The sequence below is a fragment of the Pelodiscus sinensis genome, chromosome 25, assembly GCF_049634645.1.
Source record: "Pelodiscus sinensis isolate JC-2024 chromosome 25, ASM4963464v1, whole genome shotgun sequence".
Lineage (NCBI taxonomy): Eukaryota > Metazoa > Chordata > Testudines > Trionychidae > Pelodiscus > Pelodiscus sinensis.
Window position 1 is genome coordinate 12,577,501 of NC_134735.1, and position 18,403 is coordinate 12,595,903.

The 18,403-nt window shown below is 57.2% G+C and overlaps 1 protein-coding gene across 1 annotated transcript in view; it reads right to left on the reverse strand.

The window, feature by feature from the left end:
* LOC102458342 (digestive cysteine proteinase 1-like) overlaps positions 1 to 17,650 on the reverse strand; it is a 26,755-nt gene extending 9,105 nt beyond the window's left edge. Inside the window, exons 1-8 of the mRNA XM_075909137.1 lie at positions 17,572 to 17,650; positions 14,295 to 14,354; positions 10,166 to 10,258; positions 9,005 to 9,177; positions 6,670 to 6,910; positions 4,111 to 4,303; positions 1,787 to 1,980; positions 265 to 356 (exon numbers count right to left, since the gene is read on the reverse strand). Of these exons, the coding sequence (XP_075765252.1) occupies positions 265 to 356; positions 1,787 to 1,980; positions 4,111 to 4,303; positions 6,670 to 6,910; positions 9,005 to 9,177; positions 10,166 to 10,258; positions 14,295 to 14,354; positions 17,572 to 17,635 (1,110 nt within the window). The 5' untranslated portion in view covers positions 17,636 to 17,650. The remainder of the gene's footprint in view (positions 1 to 264; positions 357 to 1,786; positions 1,981 to 4,110; positions 4,304 to 6,669; positions 6,911 to 9,004; positions 9,178 to 10,165; positions 10,259 to 14,294; positions 14,355 to 17,571) is intronic.
* Between the last annotated feature and the right edge of the window lie 753 nt (positions 17,651 to 18,403).

An 18,403-nucleotide genomic window follows, 5' to 3' on the forward strand; every position in this document is an offset into this window, starting at 1 on the left:
ACCCCCATGGTTGGCCACTGGACTGCTCTGGGGGGGGGGGGGGCAGCTGGCGAGCAGGGATCCACCAGCAGGACCTGCCGGTATTGATGGGGGGAGATGGAAAATACAAGACAATTTGAAGGAAAAGTTGGGACACCCGCAGGAGGAGTTAAATATGCACCTGGCCCTTTAAAAGCAGGACATGGGGGAGAGGGGTCTTGGCTGGGGTGTGATCCCTGCTCACGCAGGCTGCGGGCAGGCACGGGGAGGCAGCTGGACGGGTACCTTGAGGAAGAGGGCACCTTCTAATCCCCCTGTAGCAGCAAAGCTCCAGCAGGAGCCGCACAGAGCCTGGTCCTTCATGGGGGTCACGGCGCCTGGGGGAGAGGGCAAGAAATGAGCCACGTGCAGTGGAGAACTCAGATCTTCCACTTCCCTGCTCCCTGGTCTTCCCGGCCCCCGAACGCCTGGAGGTCCCAGCCACGCACGCACGCAGCTTCTGGTCCTTCTGCTCTCCCCTTTGCCAGTCGGTGCCCTTCCCCCCCACCCCGGGTGCTGGGGACCCTGGAGAAATGCCGCACAGAGCCAGTGGCAAATGTTGGTGCCATCCCGCCGCAGAGCAGAGGCCAGCGCCCGTGGCTCGGAGGCTCCGGAGTGTGCAGGAGCAGTCGAGTTGCCATCACACATCTGGCACCAAAAGCCGCTCGCCCCGCGGGAGCCGTGGCTATTCTAGTGGGGGCCCCATGCCGGAGAGGCGTCTCAGCTGGCGTCAATAGCACCTGCAGCCCCCTTAGCGCTGGAGTTTGTGGCACCAAGAGCCTGTGATGGGGTGAGTGGCCCAGCAGGCAAGGCAGCTAGCAGGAGGGTGGGACTTACAACCCCCAACCCCCACCCAGGGGTGCTTTCAGGCTGCCTGTCCTCAGCACAGCTAGGCCTGGCTAATCTCAAGCCATCCCGGGAATGGACAGAAAGGGCCCCCAGCCTCTGTCTGTCCTCTGGGCTGACCCCGCAATTCGCCCTGCTAGCCGGCACTGGGGGTCCGGTGAGCGGTGGGACTCCACCCTGCCCCCCTCTGGCCAGCTAAGGGAGGACAACTCAGCCCAGGAGGAGCCGGACAAGAGTCAGCACTTTCAGAGCAACCCAGCACTCAGCTCCCTCTGGGTTCTCTGCCCAAAAGCGCTCCCAGGCCCGAGTGCTGAGCACCGGCTCCCCCTTCGTGGGCGCTGATTTGCTACCTCTGGGAAACCCTCAGGAGCCCCACCCGTCTCCTCAGCTTGGGCACCCTCCAGCCCTCCTCGCTGGGCAGGTTCATGCCAGCTACAATCCTATGGCAGCTTCTCCGAGCCGGCTCCTCTGCCTCCCTGGGTGGGGAGTGGTCAGCAAGCAGGCCGCCCCAAGCGAGTCGCTCGCGGAGGCAGCCGATATCCTGCCTGCCTTCCTTCCCAGGCCCCCTGCTTCCTCCCAAGGCTGCTGGGCCCTTAAAGAGGCAGACTATTCCCTAGGACCATCTTCCTGTCTCCCAGCACCTGCCTCGGCCCTCGCAGGAGCCCCAGGAACCTCGAAGGACACGCCATGGCTCCCTAACCCTTTAAAGGGGCCTGCTCCTAAGCTCCATCTGGCCCTATCCACACAGATGGTGGCTGAACTGTGCATACAAAGCAGGGAGCCCCCCCCCCAGGCACAGGCAGGCCTAACAAGCTGCATTTCAACGTCCCTGGCGGCTGAGGGTGTGTCCTCACTGACAGGCGACTGCAGGAGGAGAAGGGCTCAGTGGGGGAGCGAGGCAGCCCGAGGGAGGCGTCCTCACCGAACAGCCTCCAGTCCAGGCTCTCAGGCAGGTTGAGGCCAGCGTACGATGCCCACGGGAACGGCTGCCCGTTGCTGGGAGGTTGGTCCTGCTGCCGCCCCCGCAGCACGGCCGTCTCCTCCGGGGTGCGGTCGGCCAGGTGGTTCAGCGCCAGCTTGTAGGGCAGGTTGGCCCGATTCTTCGAGTGGACGTACCTGGGAGGGGAGGGATGATGTGAAGACGGGGGAAGCCGGGCAGCTCAGGCTGGTAGGCAGCCCCGGGAGACTCATGCACGTCTTTGCAACAGCCGGGCACACACCCACTCAAATAACCGCTGCTTTTTGCTTGACAGCCGGCACACAGCAGTCAGCCCCCTCCCAGGACAGGCATCTCAAGTGATGGCTAGATGCTTAGGGCCTGATTCGCACTGATCCTGGGTCTACTCTTCCTCCTAGTTAGGAGCGGGGAGCACAGGGAGGCAGGGCCTACCCCAATCTCTGGGGCTCTCGGTTCTACGAGAGTTATCAGAAGACGCGACACAGGGCAGGGAGTGGAGTCCTGGAGAATCAGCATCTAACCGTCAAGGGCAGGGAAGCAAGAAGAGGTTTCATTCAACAAGCCTGGTGCTGACATTGTAGGAAGGGCCTTTTATGGAAATATGGTTTTGAATATGAATATGCATAACTTGAATAGGCTTTATGCAAAACAGGGCAAGTAACCTATCACTCCAGAGCCTGTGATCCCTGCGTGTGTGTAGTGTATTTGTATGTATCATTCTTGTGTGTGAAGTCAGAAACACGAAGCTTATTAAGCTAAAATTTCTAGTGAGAGCTATTAGTGGTACTGAAGGGGTTTAACGGCCTGGCGCTCAAGACAAAAATCTGTGAATGGTTTTGTTTTTCCCATAAGCCTAAACTGTGATTGGGCCTACAAAGACATGTGACCCTGCCACCTGGTGCTGGAAGCCATCCTGAATTTGGTATTTTTCCCTTGGGTGGGGGAGGATGAAACAAAGGATTCCGGCCCTGGGGGCGATTCTATTTAAAAGATGGAAGCAAACAAGGATTGGCTTCAGTGGGCTTTTGAAAACTTGCTCCCCAGAAGAAACTATTAAACCCCGGCCAGAGAAAATATCAGCTCTGACCTGATGGATTTCACCTGAAATAAGGACCAGGGTGAGAAATCATAGAATACTAGGACTGGAAGGGACCTCGAGAGGTCATCGAGTCCAGTCCCCTGCCCTCATGGCAGGACCAAATACTGTCTAGACCATCCCTGATAGACATAGTGTATAGAAATGTGATTTATAACAATCTCTCTTCGTGTATTAAGCTTAGCTGGTGTGTTTTGTTTATTTGATTTTAGTAACTTGCTTTGATCTCACTCTTTTCACTTGCAATCACTTACATCCTACTTTTTATACTTAATTAAAACACTTTTGTTTAGTATCAAACCCAGTGTAAATGGTTACCTGGCGGGAAGCGGCATATCGCTCTTCCATTGATAAAGGAGGTGAACTCTGTGAGGTTCCTCGGTGTAAAACGCTTAGGGTTTGTCTACACTAGCCCCCTAGTTCGAACTAGGGAGGCTAATGTAGGCATTCGAAGTTGCAAATGAAGCCCGGGATTTAAATGTCCCTTAGTCCGAACTCTGTGCCTGTGGCAGTTTGAATTAGGATCTCGGTACTAGGTACCGGTAGTTTGAATTAGAGATCCTCATTCGAACTACCTACTCCGTGCGGTGTGTAGCCGTGGGCACGGAGTTCGGACTAAGGGACATTTAAAAATGGCAGCGCCCGGGAAGATGCAAATGAAGCCCGGGATATTTAAATCCCGGGCTTCATTTGCAACTTCGAATGCCTACATTAGCCTCCCTAGTTCAAACTAGGGGGCTAGTGTAGACAAACCCTTACAGCGAGTAAGGCAGATTTATCTGGGGGTTTAGTCCCTTTGGGGGGCTGCCATGTCCCTGCTGCTGAGCCCTCCCAGAGCTATTATCAGGGTTTCTGTTGCTCCACAATCCTAACCAGGCTGTTACCCCAACTTTGTCCTTTTGCTAGGTGGGGAGGACCAGAGCTTCTGGCCCAGCAGGACAGGTGGTGGGGTACCCCAGCAGGCAGGTCGGTGAGCTCAGTGCTATGATTGGCCCATTGGGTATGATCTCTGGAGCAGGATCAACCTGTCACGCTGGGCTGGCCGGACCCTTCGGTGCACCCTTCAATCCATCCAGCCAGGCAAGAGGAGCCAGGCTAATCCAGGATAACACATTCACACCCTCCTGTTCCCCGTCCCATCCCTGCAAACCGGCATGGCATCCTAGGAGCCCTCCTCCCCGGAGTCCTGCACCTCATGTTGTGAATGAAGGCGTGTGCTCTGAGCGCAAGCTCCTTCTCGCTGCTGTACTCCTTCCTGTGCTTCTGCCGGTAGCGCTGGAACAGCTGATGGCCTCGGTCCGCCTGCAGGCCCACCAAATCTCGCAGGGGGTTGGCGAGGATGCGGTGCTCCAGCCCATCTCCCGGAGGAAACTCGCACTCCATGGCTAGGACAGCGGCAGAGCCGAAGGTTACAGAACAGGCCAGAAAGCCGCTGCTCCCAGACACCCCCGGGCCTTTCCACCTCCCGTGCTTGCAATCGCTCAGCTCCCCAGCCCAGCTGCTTCTTCACCGGCCCCCACAGCTCCCTGCCACAGCAGGTGCCCCAGAATAAAAGCGACCTGGGACCATCCCCAGGAAACACGGCTGCCCCAGGGCCATGCACTGCCATGGGATGAAGATGAGCACCCCGGCCTGCTAGCACAGCTTGGCAGGGAATGAAGGTTCTAAACAGAGGGGTGAGAGAGACCTTCCCCGTTTCCCACTGTAGCTTTCGTTAGCCAGGCTGTATCCCCTGAACAGGCACAGAGCCGGTCTGCCCACCCGAACCTGGGAGGCAGGACTTGGACGTGGGCAGCCCTCAGAGCTGGGGACACGTGGTGGCATTTTCAAGCCAGTGGCCCCTTTCCATGTTCTGGACCAGTGGTTCTCAAACTTTCTTGGCCCATAGCCCATCCCGCTCAACACAGACCTTTCTGCAGACCACCAGCCAACCACCCATGATGACAAAATGAGTGTGAGATGGAGGCCTGGCTGGGAGGTAGGATGCAAGAGCAGGCTGTGGGGGGTCTGGGTGGAAGGGGGGGTGCAGGAGTGAGGTGGTGGGGATGCAGGGTCTGGGCATGAGGGGAACGGGGAGGGGGGAAGCACTTACCTGGCTCCATGCCTCCTGCTGCTCCCAGGCTCCACCCTCTGCTGCTCCCATTGTCTGTGAATTCCAGCCAATGGGAGCAGTGGGGAGAGCCTCCAGGTGAGCGGTTTCCTGTGCTACTGTTTCCCCAGCTGGGGGGAAGGGGAGTGGCAGCGCATGGAGCTGCTTCCTTCCCCCTCGATGCTCGCCCACCCCCCTGCAGCGGGAAACCAATGCTGGCGCTTCAGCCTTGTGGTGTGTGTGGGGGGGTGGGCTGAAGCACCAGCGCCGGTTCCCCACTGCAGGGGAGGATGAGCCCCGAGCCCACGGCCCAAGACGTCCACGGACTACACTTTGCAAACCGCTGTTCGAGACAGGTGCAGAGCCTGGCCAAGAATACAGGGGTGCACGTCAGCCTAACCCCCCCCCCGCCCCCGTTCTTGCCCCTGAATGAGATCCACCAGCCGAGCTCAGTGTGCCAGCGTTAGCCCGTGGGTCTAATGAGAGTCTGCAGTGCTAGGAGCACAGCCAGTTTGTCTGCAGGGCGGGGTCAGCAAGGCCCAGGGCCCCAGCCAGGCCAGCGTGAAGATTACAGCTCATCCGTCTGAATCCAGCTCTGCCTGCCTTTAGCTGAGCACTGGGTGGGCCACCTTTCCGGGGCTGCTTGAAACCTCCATCTCACTGCCGCAGGGCCACACCGCCACAAATCGGCTGTGTCTAGACTGGCCAGTTTTTCCGCAAAATCATCTGCTTTTGTGGAAACACTTGCCAGCTGTCTACACTGGCCGCTTGAATTTCCGCAAAAGCACTGACGATTTCATGTAAGATTGTCAGTGCTTTTGCGGAAATACTATGCTGCTCCCATTCGGGCAAAAGTCTTTTTCCGAAAAACTTTTGCGCAAAAGGGCCAGTGTAGACAGCAGAGATTTGTTTTCCGCAAAAAAGCCCCAATTGGGAAAATGGCGATCGGGGCTTTTTTGCAGAAAAGCGCGTCTAGATTGGCGACGGACGCTTTTCCGCAAAGAGTGCTTTTGCGGAAAAGCATCCTGCCAATCTAGACGCGCTTTTCCAAAAATGCTTTTAACGGAAAACTTTTCTGTTAAAAGCATTTCTGGAAAATCATGCCAGTGTAGACGTAGCCATCCAGAGTGACACTGCCGTTCTAGTGGGATCCAGCTGATCTCTGGGTAAAGGGACCGAGCCCCAGGCCCCTGATCTGGTCCCAGCCAGCTGGCAGGGCAGAACAGCCTGGGAAAGGATGGATCTCCCATGTTGGGGGATGACGGGATGGCTCCTGGTGGGGGTGGGGGTGGAGGGGATGAGGCTTGGATCTGCTACCAGCCACAGCTGAGGCACATGCAGTGAAAGAGTTAACCAGCCACGGGTCCACCTCTCTGATCCATGCAAACGTGCCACGATTTGGCAGCAGCCAACAGGATCACGCAGACGCCTGGCTACTCCCTACACTGCAGTGGTTTCCCCTGGCCCGCAAGGTGGAGGTGAGTGGTCTCCTGCTCCCACACCAGCAGCTCCAGTCCACGTTTCGTGGCTTCTTCCAGCAGCCTCCTGGCTCAGGGATCCCAGCACTGGCTCCCCACCGGACTCAGGGCACATGCCCTGGCATCAAGTGCCCCTGAACCTGGGGCAGAGCGGAGCATTCCCGGAGGGGGAATCGCCACTCACCACTTGGGAGATCCAGGGCTCCAGCTGGGAAGCCGCGGGTGAAGCCGCTGTAGTCAATTTCGTACTTGTCGTAGTGGGAGCCCAGCAGGCTGTTGAAGCCCCGCATCTCGTAGTGGACGGGCACAGGGCCGCCGGCGGAGCTGGCCACCCACAAGGTGTAGACGTTCTTCTTCCGGCCCCAGTAGGACACGTTCTGCCACACGGCGCAGAGCTGCCCATTGTAGGACTCCTCCCGCACGGGCTGGGTGGCCACCAGGGGAGGTGACAGCAGGGTCAGTGCTGCGTTCTCTTACGGCAGCATTTCTCAAAGTGTGGGGAGGGTGCGAGGCTACTGTGGGGAGGGGGGGGCAGGGCCAGGTTAAGGCACGCCCAGCTTCCAGATCACGGTCTGCAGTGGCCATCAGCGGCTGCCAGGGGCAGGGGCCGCATTAACCCCCGCAACACCGGCCAGCAGCGCCCTTCCCTCCACGACCGTGGGGCCCTGCTCAGCCCGCCCTGGGCTGCGTGCCAGCAGCGGTAGTCGGGCTGGGCCGGGCCGGGCCTGTGCGTCCTGCTGCCGCCAGCTCCGCACGCCCTCCCCTACGTGCCGGCGCGAGGGCAGGGCCGCGCATGCGCCCTCCCCCAACCTGGGGCGCAATTCAACTGTCTGCCCGGGGCGCCAGACTGGCTCGGATCGGCCCTGGTGTGGGGGGTGTCCTGAGATCACAGAAAGCACGGAGATACCCTTTAGATCAGAGGGGAGGAACCTTTTTTGGGTCAGGGGCCACTGACCCAAAGCAAAATCAGTCGGGGGGTGCACACAAGCGAGAAGCAAAAAAACAAAACCCCCAAACCCTCACTGACGTGGCTCCCAACTGAGAAAGAGAGAGACGCTCCCCACATCCCCCTTGCACACCAGAGCCTAGGGGGCCCGGGCTAGCAGAGTTTGTGTGCTCCAGCCCCACGGGGAAATGGGGGGGGAGCACCAGTGCAGGCTCCTCATGTTGTGGGGGGGGAGCCCTGAGCCTTGGGGGCTGGATCCAAGCAAGCCAGGGGCCACATCCAGCCCCTGGGCCTTAGGGTCCCCCCCCCACTTTAGACCCTTTGCTAGGGCTCCCATATTTCACATTCCCAAGTAGCGGACACTGCTGGGGAGAAAGGAACTGGAGGGGGAAGGCAGATAGAGCAGCTGCAGTTCTCCGGCTGCTCAGCTCTGAAGGCAGCACTGATGTCAGCAGCAGCTTATTTCGTCATTTGGCGCTGTCTATAACCCACTCTTCTGAAACGTCCCTTAACCCGCGTAGAATGAGGATAACAGGGACGTCGAAATAGCGAGCCCGAAATAATGGGCTTGCTGTGAAGATGCAGGATAGCGATTTCGGGATACTCTGATATCCCAAACTAGCATTGCAGTGTAGACGGAACCTAAGGGACTGGCTCCTTGTTCTTGTTTGTGTATAAAGCCACAGTCTTTGGACAAGGTTACAATTCTTGCTACTGTCACTGGAAAAGGCAGCCAGCACCCCAAACTGGAGCCTGTTGTCTAGCGTTGCTTAAAGTGCACAAATTTATTCCTAACAGCTCTTGCTTTGCACTCTGCGGAAGGCTTCAGTGCCGGAGTGCTGATTACATGCTTCATTTAGTGCTCCTAGGAGTACGTGCAATAATTTGCTATCGCTTTGGGGGCGGGGGGGAGGGTCATCACAGCCTGAAATATTTGCAAAGGCAGCAATAAGAAGTTGGAGAACTGCTGTCTTAGGGGCAGGCTCTGGTGTGCTGGGTGCAGGACAAAGCAAAGGCTGGCTACAGCCGGGCACGGTACTGCCCGTGCACCCCCAGCCTGGCCTGCAACAGTTCTAGCTCTGGCTCCAGGAGCTTGTGGGGTGCCCTCGGCGCCCAGGCTGGGCGGAAGCGGCCCTCCAGAGCGTGGTTAGAGTGGGTGGAATTTTATTTCACCAGCAACTGCAGCGCCTGGCAACGCACTGTGCTTCAGCCTCCCCGCCCCGATTCCGGGCCATGCGTTCCCTAAAGGAGCCGCAGCTGTGACTGAGAAGCCACTTTCCACCCAGGGGCGCTAAGCGATTGCCAGGAGACGGCATCAGCCCCTCCACACGCCCCCTCCAGGCAGGACTATGGGCACTGGCTTGCTCCCTGCATTGTGTGTCTTGTGAGCCCCCCGAATGGCACGTATGGGGGCCATTCAGACTTATCTGAGTCTAGCAGGTTTTGGGGAGACTCCAGTTCCCACAATGCCTTGCGGGAAGAGTGCCCAGCTAAGCCAGCGAGCGCCCCAGGCCACAGGGTGACTGCCTTTCCTCCTGACATCCGGCGGCCCCGCTCACGGCTCAGCGCTCACCTGGAAACCGTCTAGGCTGGGGAAGACGCTCTGTGGATAGACGCGGTTCCAAGGGCGGCCGCTGACCCGGAAACACTTCAGGACGTTCACCTCCAGCTCCGTAGTGACCGGGGTGATCTTGTAGAGGGCACCAAACGGCTTCTCCGCCCCGTACTGGAAGGTGACCACTTGTCCTAGGGAGCGGGGAAGGGAGGCGGGAAGGGTGAGACCTTCCATGGGCCCAGGCTCACGCAAGGGAAGGGGAGAAACCGCCAGGCTGAGGAGGAGGGAACCGGTGCCGAGGGTCTCGTGCTAAAGAGCCACTTTCCTGCAGCTTTTCAGACCCACCGGTGGCTGTTGCCACGGCCCCACCACAGAGCCCGGTGAGGCGGGGAAGCAGCCCTAGGAGCCGGTGTGATGCTGAACTCCCTGCAGCCAGATCATGGCCACAGCTGGCTGGGCTGCCTTGTTGCTCCCATGGCCACGCCAGGCAGAACGAGCAGAGGGAAGGTGACAGCCTCATGAGCACTGGGCTCCCGGCCGTGAAGAGTTGTAGTGTGTTCCCCCGCCAGGGAGCAGCACCTAGCACCTCCCTCAGGCTATCCCTGCTGTGTGGGGTAGGGAGGCACAGACATCCCTCCCGAGGCCCCACCCTCACACCGCCGGGGTCCCTGTAAGCTGGACCCTTGTGCAGCCGCCCTGTAGAGCTTCCAGTGCTGCCCAGCTGATTAGCAGAGCACCCCCAGCCAGGTTTGTGTTTCTACAGGTGGTGCACATTCGCGCATGCCTCAGTGCACATAAAATTATTCTGCACACGGATAGGAAAAATATCCACACATAGATGGAGAAGATTAGAGGGAACGTTGCCCCCAAGACCCTACCCACTCCTCTCCCATTGCCTGCCCTTGTAGCTGGTAGAAAGTTGAGGTGTGTGAGGCGTGGCCTCCCCCCCATTCCAGTGACAGGCTCCGGCTGGGCTCTGGGTCAGGCCCCAAGTTGAAGTCACCTCGATCAGTGGATTGGGACATGGGGGCATGTTAGTCTGGGGGGGAGGGGATATCTGACTGGGGCTCTTCTGCAGCTTCCAAGCCCTCGCCTCTGAATTTGGGCCCAAGGGCAGGCCCTGGCCCTGCCCCTGCCCTTTGACGACACCGTTGCCCCGCGGGTGCCTAGCACGCCTACCGCCATAGTACTCGATCCGACTCTTTTCTCCCGTCAGGTTGTACCAGGCTTCAAAGGGCTCCTTGATTTCAGCGAACGGCATGTCAATCATCCCTGCAGGCCACATGCACAGGAGCCAAGTTAGCCCGCGTTGGAGCCCCAGGGACGTGCCGCGGGCTCAAGTGTGGATCCACCGTACAGACGCAGGATGAGCGCTGACGTGTCTGATTCTAGCCACACACCCTGCCATGCTCTGGGCACTCCCCCAGCCTGAATCATTTCACTCTGCAGCATTGCGGCTCCCTTCTTGCCCAGCGCCTGTCACCAGGCGGCTGCCCCGTGGAGATTTTCTCCTTGCGCTCGCCAGAGCTAGGGAATATCAATTGCCCTGTTTGGACGCTGTCCAGTCGGTCCCCCCCAGCCGAGAGTGCGGACAAGGGGGGGGGGGTTCTGCTCCTGCCAGAGACAATATTAATTCACTGAGCAATCCAGGGGCTGGGTGGCGCAGAGAGACCTGGAAACTGCCCCACAAAGCGGCTGAGGATCCCCGGGGTCTGGGGGAACCCTGGCCTGGCAGCCCCTCCTGGCTCTGCCCCCCACTCAGGCATAGGAGGTGTCAGGGCTAGGGCGGAGCGAGGGGGTGGATTTGAGCATGATGCACTCGCTGATTGACAGGAGACAGTTCTAGCCCATGGAAGTCACAGCAGCCACGGGGCTGCTCTAACTTGCCGATTCGTTCCCCAGCGGGCATGGAGTATGGCTGCACTGGCTAGAGGTGCAATTTCCAGCCATAGGTGCCACCTTGCAACTTCCCTTCTGGTTAGGGGGAACTTGCCCCCACTCCCATCCCCCACTCAGCCCCAGCACCCCGCTCCCCCTGCAGCCTCTTAATGCCCCCACCCATGAGCGTGCACCATTCCCTGCTCCTCCCCCTCCCTGCCAGAGCCTCTTACACACAGGGGAACAGCTGTCCCCGGCGGGCAGGAGGCGCTGGGAGGGAGGGGGGAGAGTTGACCAGTCGACCTGCTTGTGGGTGAGAGGCATTGAGAGCCCAGTTGAGCTTGGCTGCAGGGCAGGAGAGGGGGGGGAGCTGAGCCCCACAGAGCCAGCGCCTCTGTTTCTGCTCGCTTTGATCAGAGAACAGCAGGGCAGCCGCAGCAGCTAGCAGCCCAAGCTCCATCCTGGCCGGGATCCTAGGCACATGCTGAGGCAGCTGGCCTGAGCCATCATCCACGCCGCTGGGGCTCCCTTGCTATTTCTAGGGCGCTAGCTCCAGGAAAGCCAGCTCATGTCCGTCTGCTTGCGCTGGAAACGACACCTGTCACGGTGCAGCCCGCTGCTACAGCCCCCCCGGCCAGCGCCCCGCCGCCGTGCCGACGCTGCGCTCTCAGGCCCGGGGGACAGGCCGGGGAATGGGGAATGAAGGGAAGAGGGGAGGCTTTTGGGAAAGGCCCTTCCCACAGGCACATTAGCTAGCTGGTTTGCCGCAGGCCGGGCTAAGGTCGAGGTAAAGGCCCTTTCTGGCTGGCCCCGCCGGAGCTGTTTGGGAACAAAGACCAACAAACAAGTCCCAGCCGTCCTTCAGACTGTGTAAACAAGGGAGCCACCCTCTGTTGCCTCCCACACTGTTCCAGCACGGCTGGGGCTGCTTTTCTGTCTCTTTCCTCCTGGCTCACACTCGGCCCTTTCCTGGAATTCCTTCCCAGTCTCCGCACTGAGTTAATGTCTCCACCTAGCAAGGCCCCACGGCCATGCGGCCTAGAGCCTTGGCAATGCCCCGGTGAGCCAGTCTCGCCCAGGCCTAGATCCGACAGCGCCGGATACGTTCCCGTTCCTGGGAAGTGTTTTCAATGAGCAAAAGGGTTGAAATATACTGTAATTGCCTCCCTCTAAAGGGGAGGCAGCATAGCCTAGTGGCTAGAGCACAGGCGTGGGACTCAAGAGACCTGGCTCCTATTCCCAGCTCTGCCACTGGGCCCATGGGTGGCCTTGGGCAAATCATGTCCCCTGTATGTGCCTCAGTTTCCCCACCCGTCAAATGAGGATGATACTGATCCTCTTTGGTAAAGCACTCTGAGATCTGAGGAGAGCTAGGTGGTTGTTAATTGTCATTATTAGCTGCCTGGCATGGCTGCAGCATGGACACGGAGGAGCCTGAGCTAGCTGGGCTGTAACTACCTGTAACTATCTCTTAAACTGATGGCCACGTGGGGGAGACAGCTTGACTCTTAAGACAGTCCCTGCCCTGTGGTGGGGGAGTTGGGGATTCAGGGGCCAGACCCTCGCACTCAAGGGTCCCGGCGTGTCCGGAGGCACAGATCTGGTTGCATGCCTGAACCCCAAAAGCTCAGTGGTGCAGACTTGCTACATGGAGCAGTCTCCATTGGGGACTCTGGTGTGAGATGCACTGGGAGACAGAGTGGACAGAGGGCTGATTATTTACCCTTGCTTACAAGGGATGAGGCTCCCCTGCTTCCTGGCCCTTCCCATATTTGTCTAGCTGGCTGGCTTTGTCTGAGAATGGGGGAAACCGGTTTGATTCCACCTCGACATTGACACAGCTCCAGCCCTGTAGAATCTCAGCTAAAACCAGCAATGGATTCATCCTCGCACCACCCCTGAAAAGTACTATCATCCCCATGTCACAGACGGGGAAACCGAGGCACAGCGACTTGCCCACGGTCAACAAGGAGAGCCACAACTGAAGTCCCGGCCCAGTGTGCTAAGCACAGGGCCTGTCCTCCCACTACGGACAAAGGGGAGTTTAAGTGCTAAGAAGTGAGCTGCTGGTCTCTGTTGAGTACTGAAGGACGTTCCCTTTTGGCACAGCAGTCAGGCCATGTCTGGGGGAGGGGAGATTGTGGGAGAACTCTAGGGACTACGTCTAGACTGGCATGATTTTCCGCAAATGCTTTTAACGGAAAAGTTTTCCATTAAAAGCATTTGCGGAAAAGAGCATCTAGATTGGCACGGACGCTTTTCCGCAAAAGCACTTTTTGCGGAAAAGCGTCTGTGCCAATCTGGACACACTTTTGCGCAAAAAAGCCCCGATTGCCATTTTCGCGATCGGGGCTTTTTTGCGCAAAACAAATCTGAGCTGTCTACACTGGCCCTTTTGCGCAAAAGGACTTTTGCCCGAATGGGAGCAGCATAGTATTTCCGCAAGAAGCACTGATTTCTTACATGAGATTGTCAGTGTTCTTGCAGAAATTCAAGCGGCCAGTGTACACAGCTGGCAAGTTTTTCTGCAAAAGCCGCTGCTTTTGCAGAAAAACTTACCAGTCTAGACACAGCCTAGCTGGTTTCATAAGGAGTGTTTTCAATCTCTCTGGTTCAACTTTGAATTGCCACAGAAGCGCCACTCCTCCGCTCTGCACGGCTTTGAGGACTAGGGGTGGGGCAGCGCCATGGTCGGGAAGAGCTAACGGTTGACTGTCTTAGGCCCCACCCCTTCTGCCCTTGGCCCCGCCCTTTCCAGGGGTGCGGAGCCAGGCCTCTCTCCCTCCTTGCCCTGGGGCCTACATAGGGTTGCCAGGTGTCTGGTTTTCACCTGGACAGTCCGGTATTTGTGGCTTCTATCCTGTAAAAAAACAGAAAATACTGGACATATAAAATATCTGGTATTTTCTGTTTCTCAGATGGAAGGCCGGCAGGGACATTCTTCCCCTGCTAGGTTGGTGGGGGGAGCGGGGAGCGTTAGGACAGTGTCCTCTCCCCTCCCCCCAAACAACTTTGGCCCTGTTTAAATTTTTTTTTTTTTTGCTCAACCAATTTTTTCCCCGCCATGTTTGGTGTTGTGTGTGAAAGTAACGCTAGCCCTGCGGTGGCTGTCGGCCCCGGTGGGTCTGCGTGTTTATGGCACTATACAGACGATCAGCTCTGGGGCCGAATTTCCCCATTTGCTGAGTGGGAACGATGCTAGCTCCCTGCTTCCCAGAGCTCCTGAGCCGTTTAATACAGCAAGTGCATCACCTTACAGATCAGAGGTGCCAGATCAGGGCTGCCGGGGACCCTGAGTGTTTCTGAGGGGGGCAGGGCAGCGCTGTTCTGGAGCTCGAGGTGTCATCATGAGATGCACGTACCGCAGCTGTCTGCAGGAGGAGAGCATGCTGGGACACAGACCCCAGCCCAGCATGCCCGGCCCACTCACCTGACACGTGGTAGACGTTGCCAAAATCTGGGGCGGCCCCTCCTGATGTGCATCCTGCTCCTGCAAAACAATCATCAGGCTGCTCATGTCTCGGCATCGTCAGACATTTCCCTCCCAAATCAGCCTGAGGGGCCACGAGACAGGGAACCTTTCCAGCCTGCCAAGGGCTGCCCCGACAGTGCATTGCCGTCAGCTGCCCGCCTCGCAGGAGTGCAGCAAGGCACGTAAGGAAGAGCCAGGCTGCAACCGCACGATCCCACTGAAATCCCATTGGGGCTACTCAAGTGCAGAAAGTCAAGCATGTGCTTAGCACCTTGCTGGACCGGGCCCTGCGACAGTGGGTATGGGGAAGCGGCGCTGGCTGCCCCACCTTAGGAGTAGGGGTCACACCTGTGGGTGGGGCAGGCCTGCCAGAAGGAGCGTGGATCCGTGACAACCCAAGAAGGGTTTCGTTACACTCAAGGCTCTTCATTATCGGTATTTGCTGAGTCCCCAACCTCCCAGGGTTTGAAAAAGCCACAATTCAGCTTTTATGAATTCTCGCTCAAATGTTGGCATTTTGGGGCTGCAATGAAGGGCCAGCAGAGACAGAGCTAACCCTGCTGCAGCTCTGCAGTCCCCCACTTATTGACTAATCAGCTGATTACCTGCATGTGATGGGGCAAGGCAGCCCCACTGAATCCACAGGGCCCAGCCAGGGTTACCTGGCTGCAGAGGCCCCTCCCCCACGGTCCTACTGAGCATGCCCAGGCTGCAGTTCAAGACGGGACGGAACGGAACGGAACGGAACGGAAGCAAGCACCTGACTAGCAGCAACCCAAGACTCCAAGAGAAGCCAGCGGCGATGCTGAGGCGAGTTGGGGGCATTGCAGAGGCAGCCTGCCAATGAGATGTCACCCCAGTGGGGGCAGCCAGCTTGACAAGTACATGGGGAGTAGTTCCAGCGGACCAGGTAGGAAGTGGCCCAGGGCAGGGGCCGGGGCTGCCTCTCCTGCCTGAGGAACCTCAGTGTGTTTTGGCAGGACTTCCCTGCCAAGGGAGTGTCATGCTGTCCTGCCACTCACAGGGACCTGGGCTGGGACTCGGTGGAGTAGGGTGGGCCTGGGTCCCCCTACCAGGGGTATGACCCCATGACAACCCTGACCTGCCAGCAAGGGCCTTGCCTTAAAGAGCTATACCTTGAACTATGTGTATGGACTCAGGCCGGCGGGCCCTGCCTGGAAGGGCTATCTAGAGACTGTGGCTACGTCTACACTGGCAGCTTCTTGTGCAAAAACTCTTCCACAAGAGAGTGTCTACACTAGCATGTGCTTTTGAGCAAGAGCACCCATGGCAGTGTAGTTGCTCTCTTGTGCAAGAAAGCTCTGATGGCCATTTTAGTCATAGGGGCTTCTTGCGCAAGAAATTCATGTTGCCTGTCTACCCTGGCCTGTTCAGGAAGAGCTCTTGCGCAAGAGGGCTTATTCCTTGTGGGGAGAGGAATAACTCTTCCGGAAGAAGCCCTGTTTTACAATGCTATACTGTAAATTTACTTCTGGAAGAATGCTCGTCCAGTGTAGACAGCTGGCAAATTTTTGCAGAAGGATGTCTGATCTTCAGCAAGAAGCTGCCAGTGTAGATGTAGTGACTGTATTGACTTAGGCCAGTGAACCAGGCTCTAGAGGGGTAGACGGTACCTGGGTTTATGGAGTCGGGACCCCTTCCTGTCTGCCAGTGAGGGAAGGAGGGAGTGCCCCTCCACACTACACTGTAACATCCCTATATGAGTCTGGCAACATCCATGGGCCGGCATGATTATAGTTAGCTGGATGGCTGCTTATCACGGGTGTGGCCAAGTCTCTGGCAGTCCCATAAAGTTTGTTTAATTTACAGCCACTGGTCCTGGCTCTCAGCATTCTCAGGTAGCTCTAATTTGCCCCTAAAAGCCCAGGAAGCAGTGGAAGTGTTGGTGATGCTGCTAAACAATACGGACCTCTCAAAGTTCAGCAAATTCTCTGGTCTGGCACCGGTCAGGTCCCAAAGGTGCTGGATTAGTGGTTCAACCTGCATGCAGTTTTCTGCTCCCCTGCTGGCTGCTTCAGCACAGCCCCATGGCACAGAGCAACACTGTCTGCTTCCCAGGCCAGACAGAGCCCTGTCCACAACCCAGCCCTTCAATGCAATCTCATCCCTTCCCCTGCACACTGGGGCTATGTCTAGACTGCATCCCTCTGTCAGGGATTGAAATACCCTGCATTTCATTAACATAAACATGGCTGCCACTTTTTTAAAAAAAGGCAGTCTAGACCCGGATCTGTCGAAAATAAACCCTTTTTTGACCGATCCTGTATTCCTCAAAAAATGAGGCTTACATGATCTGTCGTAAAAGGGTTTATTTTTGACAGATCCACGTCTAGACGACCGTTTTTTTGAAAACTCCATTTTTGTGCATGTTTGTGCTAATGAAACGTGGGATATTTAAATCCCTGCTTCATTAGCAATTTCGATGTGCCTAACCTACATCCCTCTGTCTACAGAGACCATGTAGTCTAGACACACCCTCTGAGGGAGTAAGACAGGCTGTCAGCTGTTCAACCACTAAGGCGTAACCCCCCAGATCCCACCCCATCACTGCCAAGCACCCTGCTCGCTCTTCCCCTGCCATTGCTCTTCCACTTTTACCTATCTGGTACATTTAGGAATAAACATGGAAACTCCGAAGCACTTTCCAACCAAATAAACCCTGAAAATGATGGGCTTAGGGTACCCTCAAACCCACCCCAGCTCCTGAGCTAGCAGCACACAGGCCTGCATGGACAGCACATTGAAGTGTGGATGCTCCAAGTGGGTGAGACCAGCCCGGAATAACTCTGCAATGTTGAGTGGGGCTCAAACAGCAGAGGTCAGTTGCTTAGGGCTTAACTCAGATTTAAGCTCCAATGGCCCTGTCAGCTTAATTGGGCTGCTAACCCAGCCAGCTGTGACTTTCCTGCTATTTTAACCCAAACGAGTGCCCTCCTCCCCCGTTAAGAACACACCCAAGGGAGGCTCTAGACTAGCTGCCAGCAACTGGTGCCCTAGGCGAGCCATGCAATCGGTGCCCCCACTCCAAACCCCTCAATGATATTGTGCCACCATTTGGCGCCCATTTAACTTGGTGACCACCTAGTTCGCCTATATGGACGGGCCACCCCTGAACACACCTTTTTTGCAGCAAAGACTGGTGCTCAGATGCTCTGGACAAAAGTGTCTGGGGAGGGCAGGTCTGTGTGCGTGCACACATGTACGTTATACTCACTGCACAAAAGGCAAAATAGTGGCATCATTACACAGGCCATTTTCTTCCAGACGAGAGGTGCCATCAGGTCTGGGCATGGGGAAAAAGGACCAGGAATGAAACTGATTAATCACCTTTCCAGGGAACCACATCAAGTCCCTGCATTTCCATCGGTATCTGGCCACAGGATCTGCTGCATCGTCTGTAGCCAGCATCGCAACCCCGTGCCTAACGCCTTTGGTAAAATGGGTTCTAAGCCAGGAAGGGAACAAAGCGCCATAGACTTGCCTGACAGAGCAAAGAATGGTTGCATTTCCATCCCAGCAGGCTTCATGAGCATGTTTATGCCCTCACAGATGGAATGCAGCCACCTCTGGGGTGTGGCACACCAGCTGCTTGGCAGCATATAGCCAACGTGGATGGCATTTTCAGAGCAGATCCAAAGGAAGGCTCTTGTATGGGGTTGACATTGCCAAGGGATTTAGGGAGGGAAAGGAGTTAACCACAGTGGGATATGACTGTGGGGACATCCTGCCTGCTTGGGAAAGACACAAAGGTGGTGTCTCAGCAAGAAGCAGCAAAGCACCATGTGTAAGGAGAGCGCTCCCTACCAAGCCCCCCACCGGGCTCCCTGAAGTGCTCTCCACCACCATGCTGGGACACTGAGGCCACTCTGACTGCAAGGAGAAGACCCCCATACCAAGCCCCCCTCTCCACTCCCTGCAGTCTTGCACCAGCTAGTGCCCCATTAGGACAGACACCCTCAGAATGGAAAGTGCCCCCCTCTGAGCCTCCAGCCCCCTTAGGCCCTTTCTAAACTAGGACCTCTTCGGCCACTTGGTTGTAGTACAGG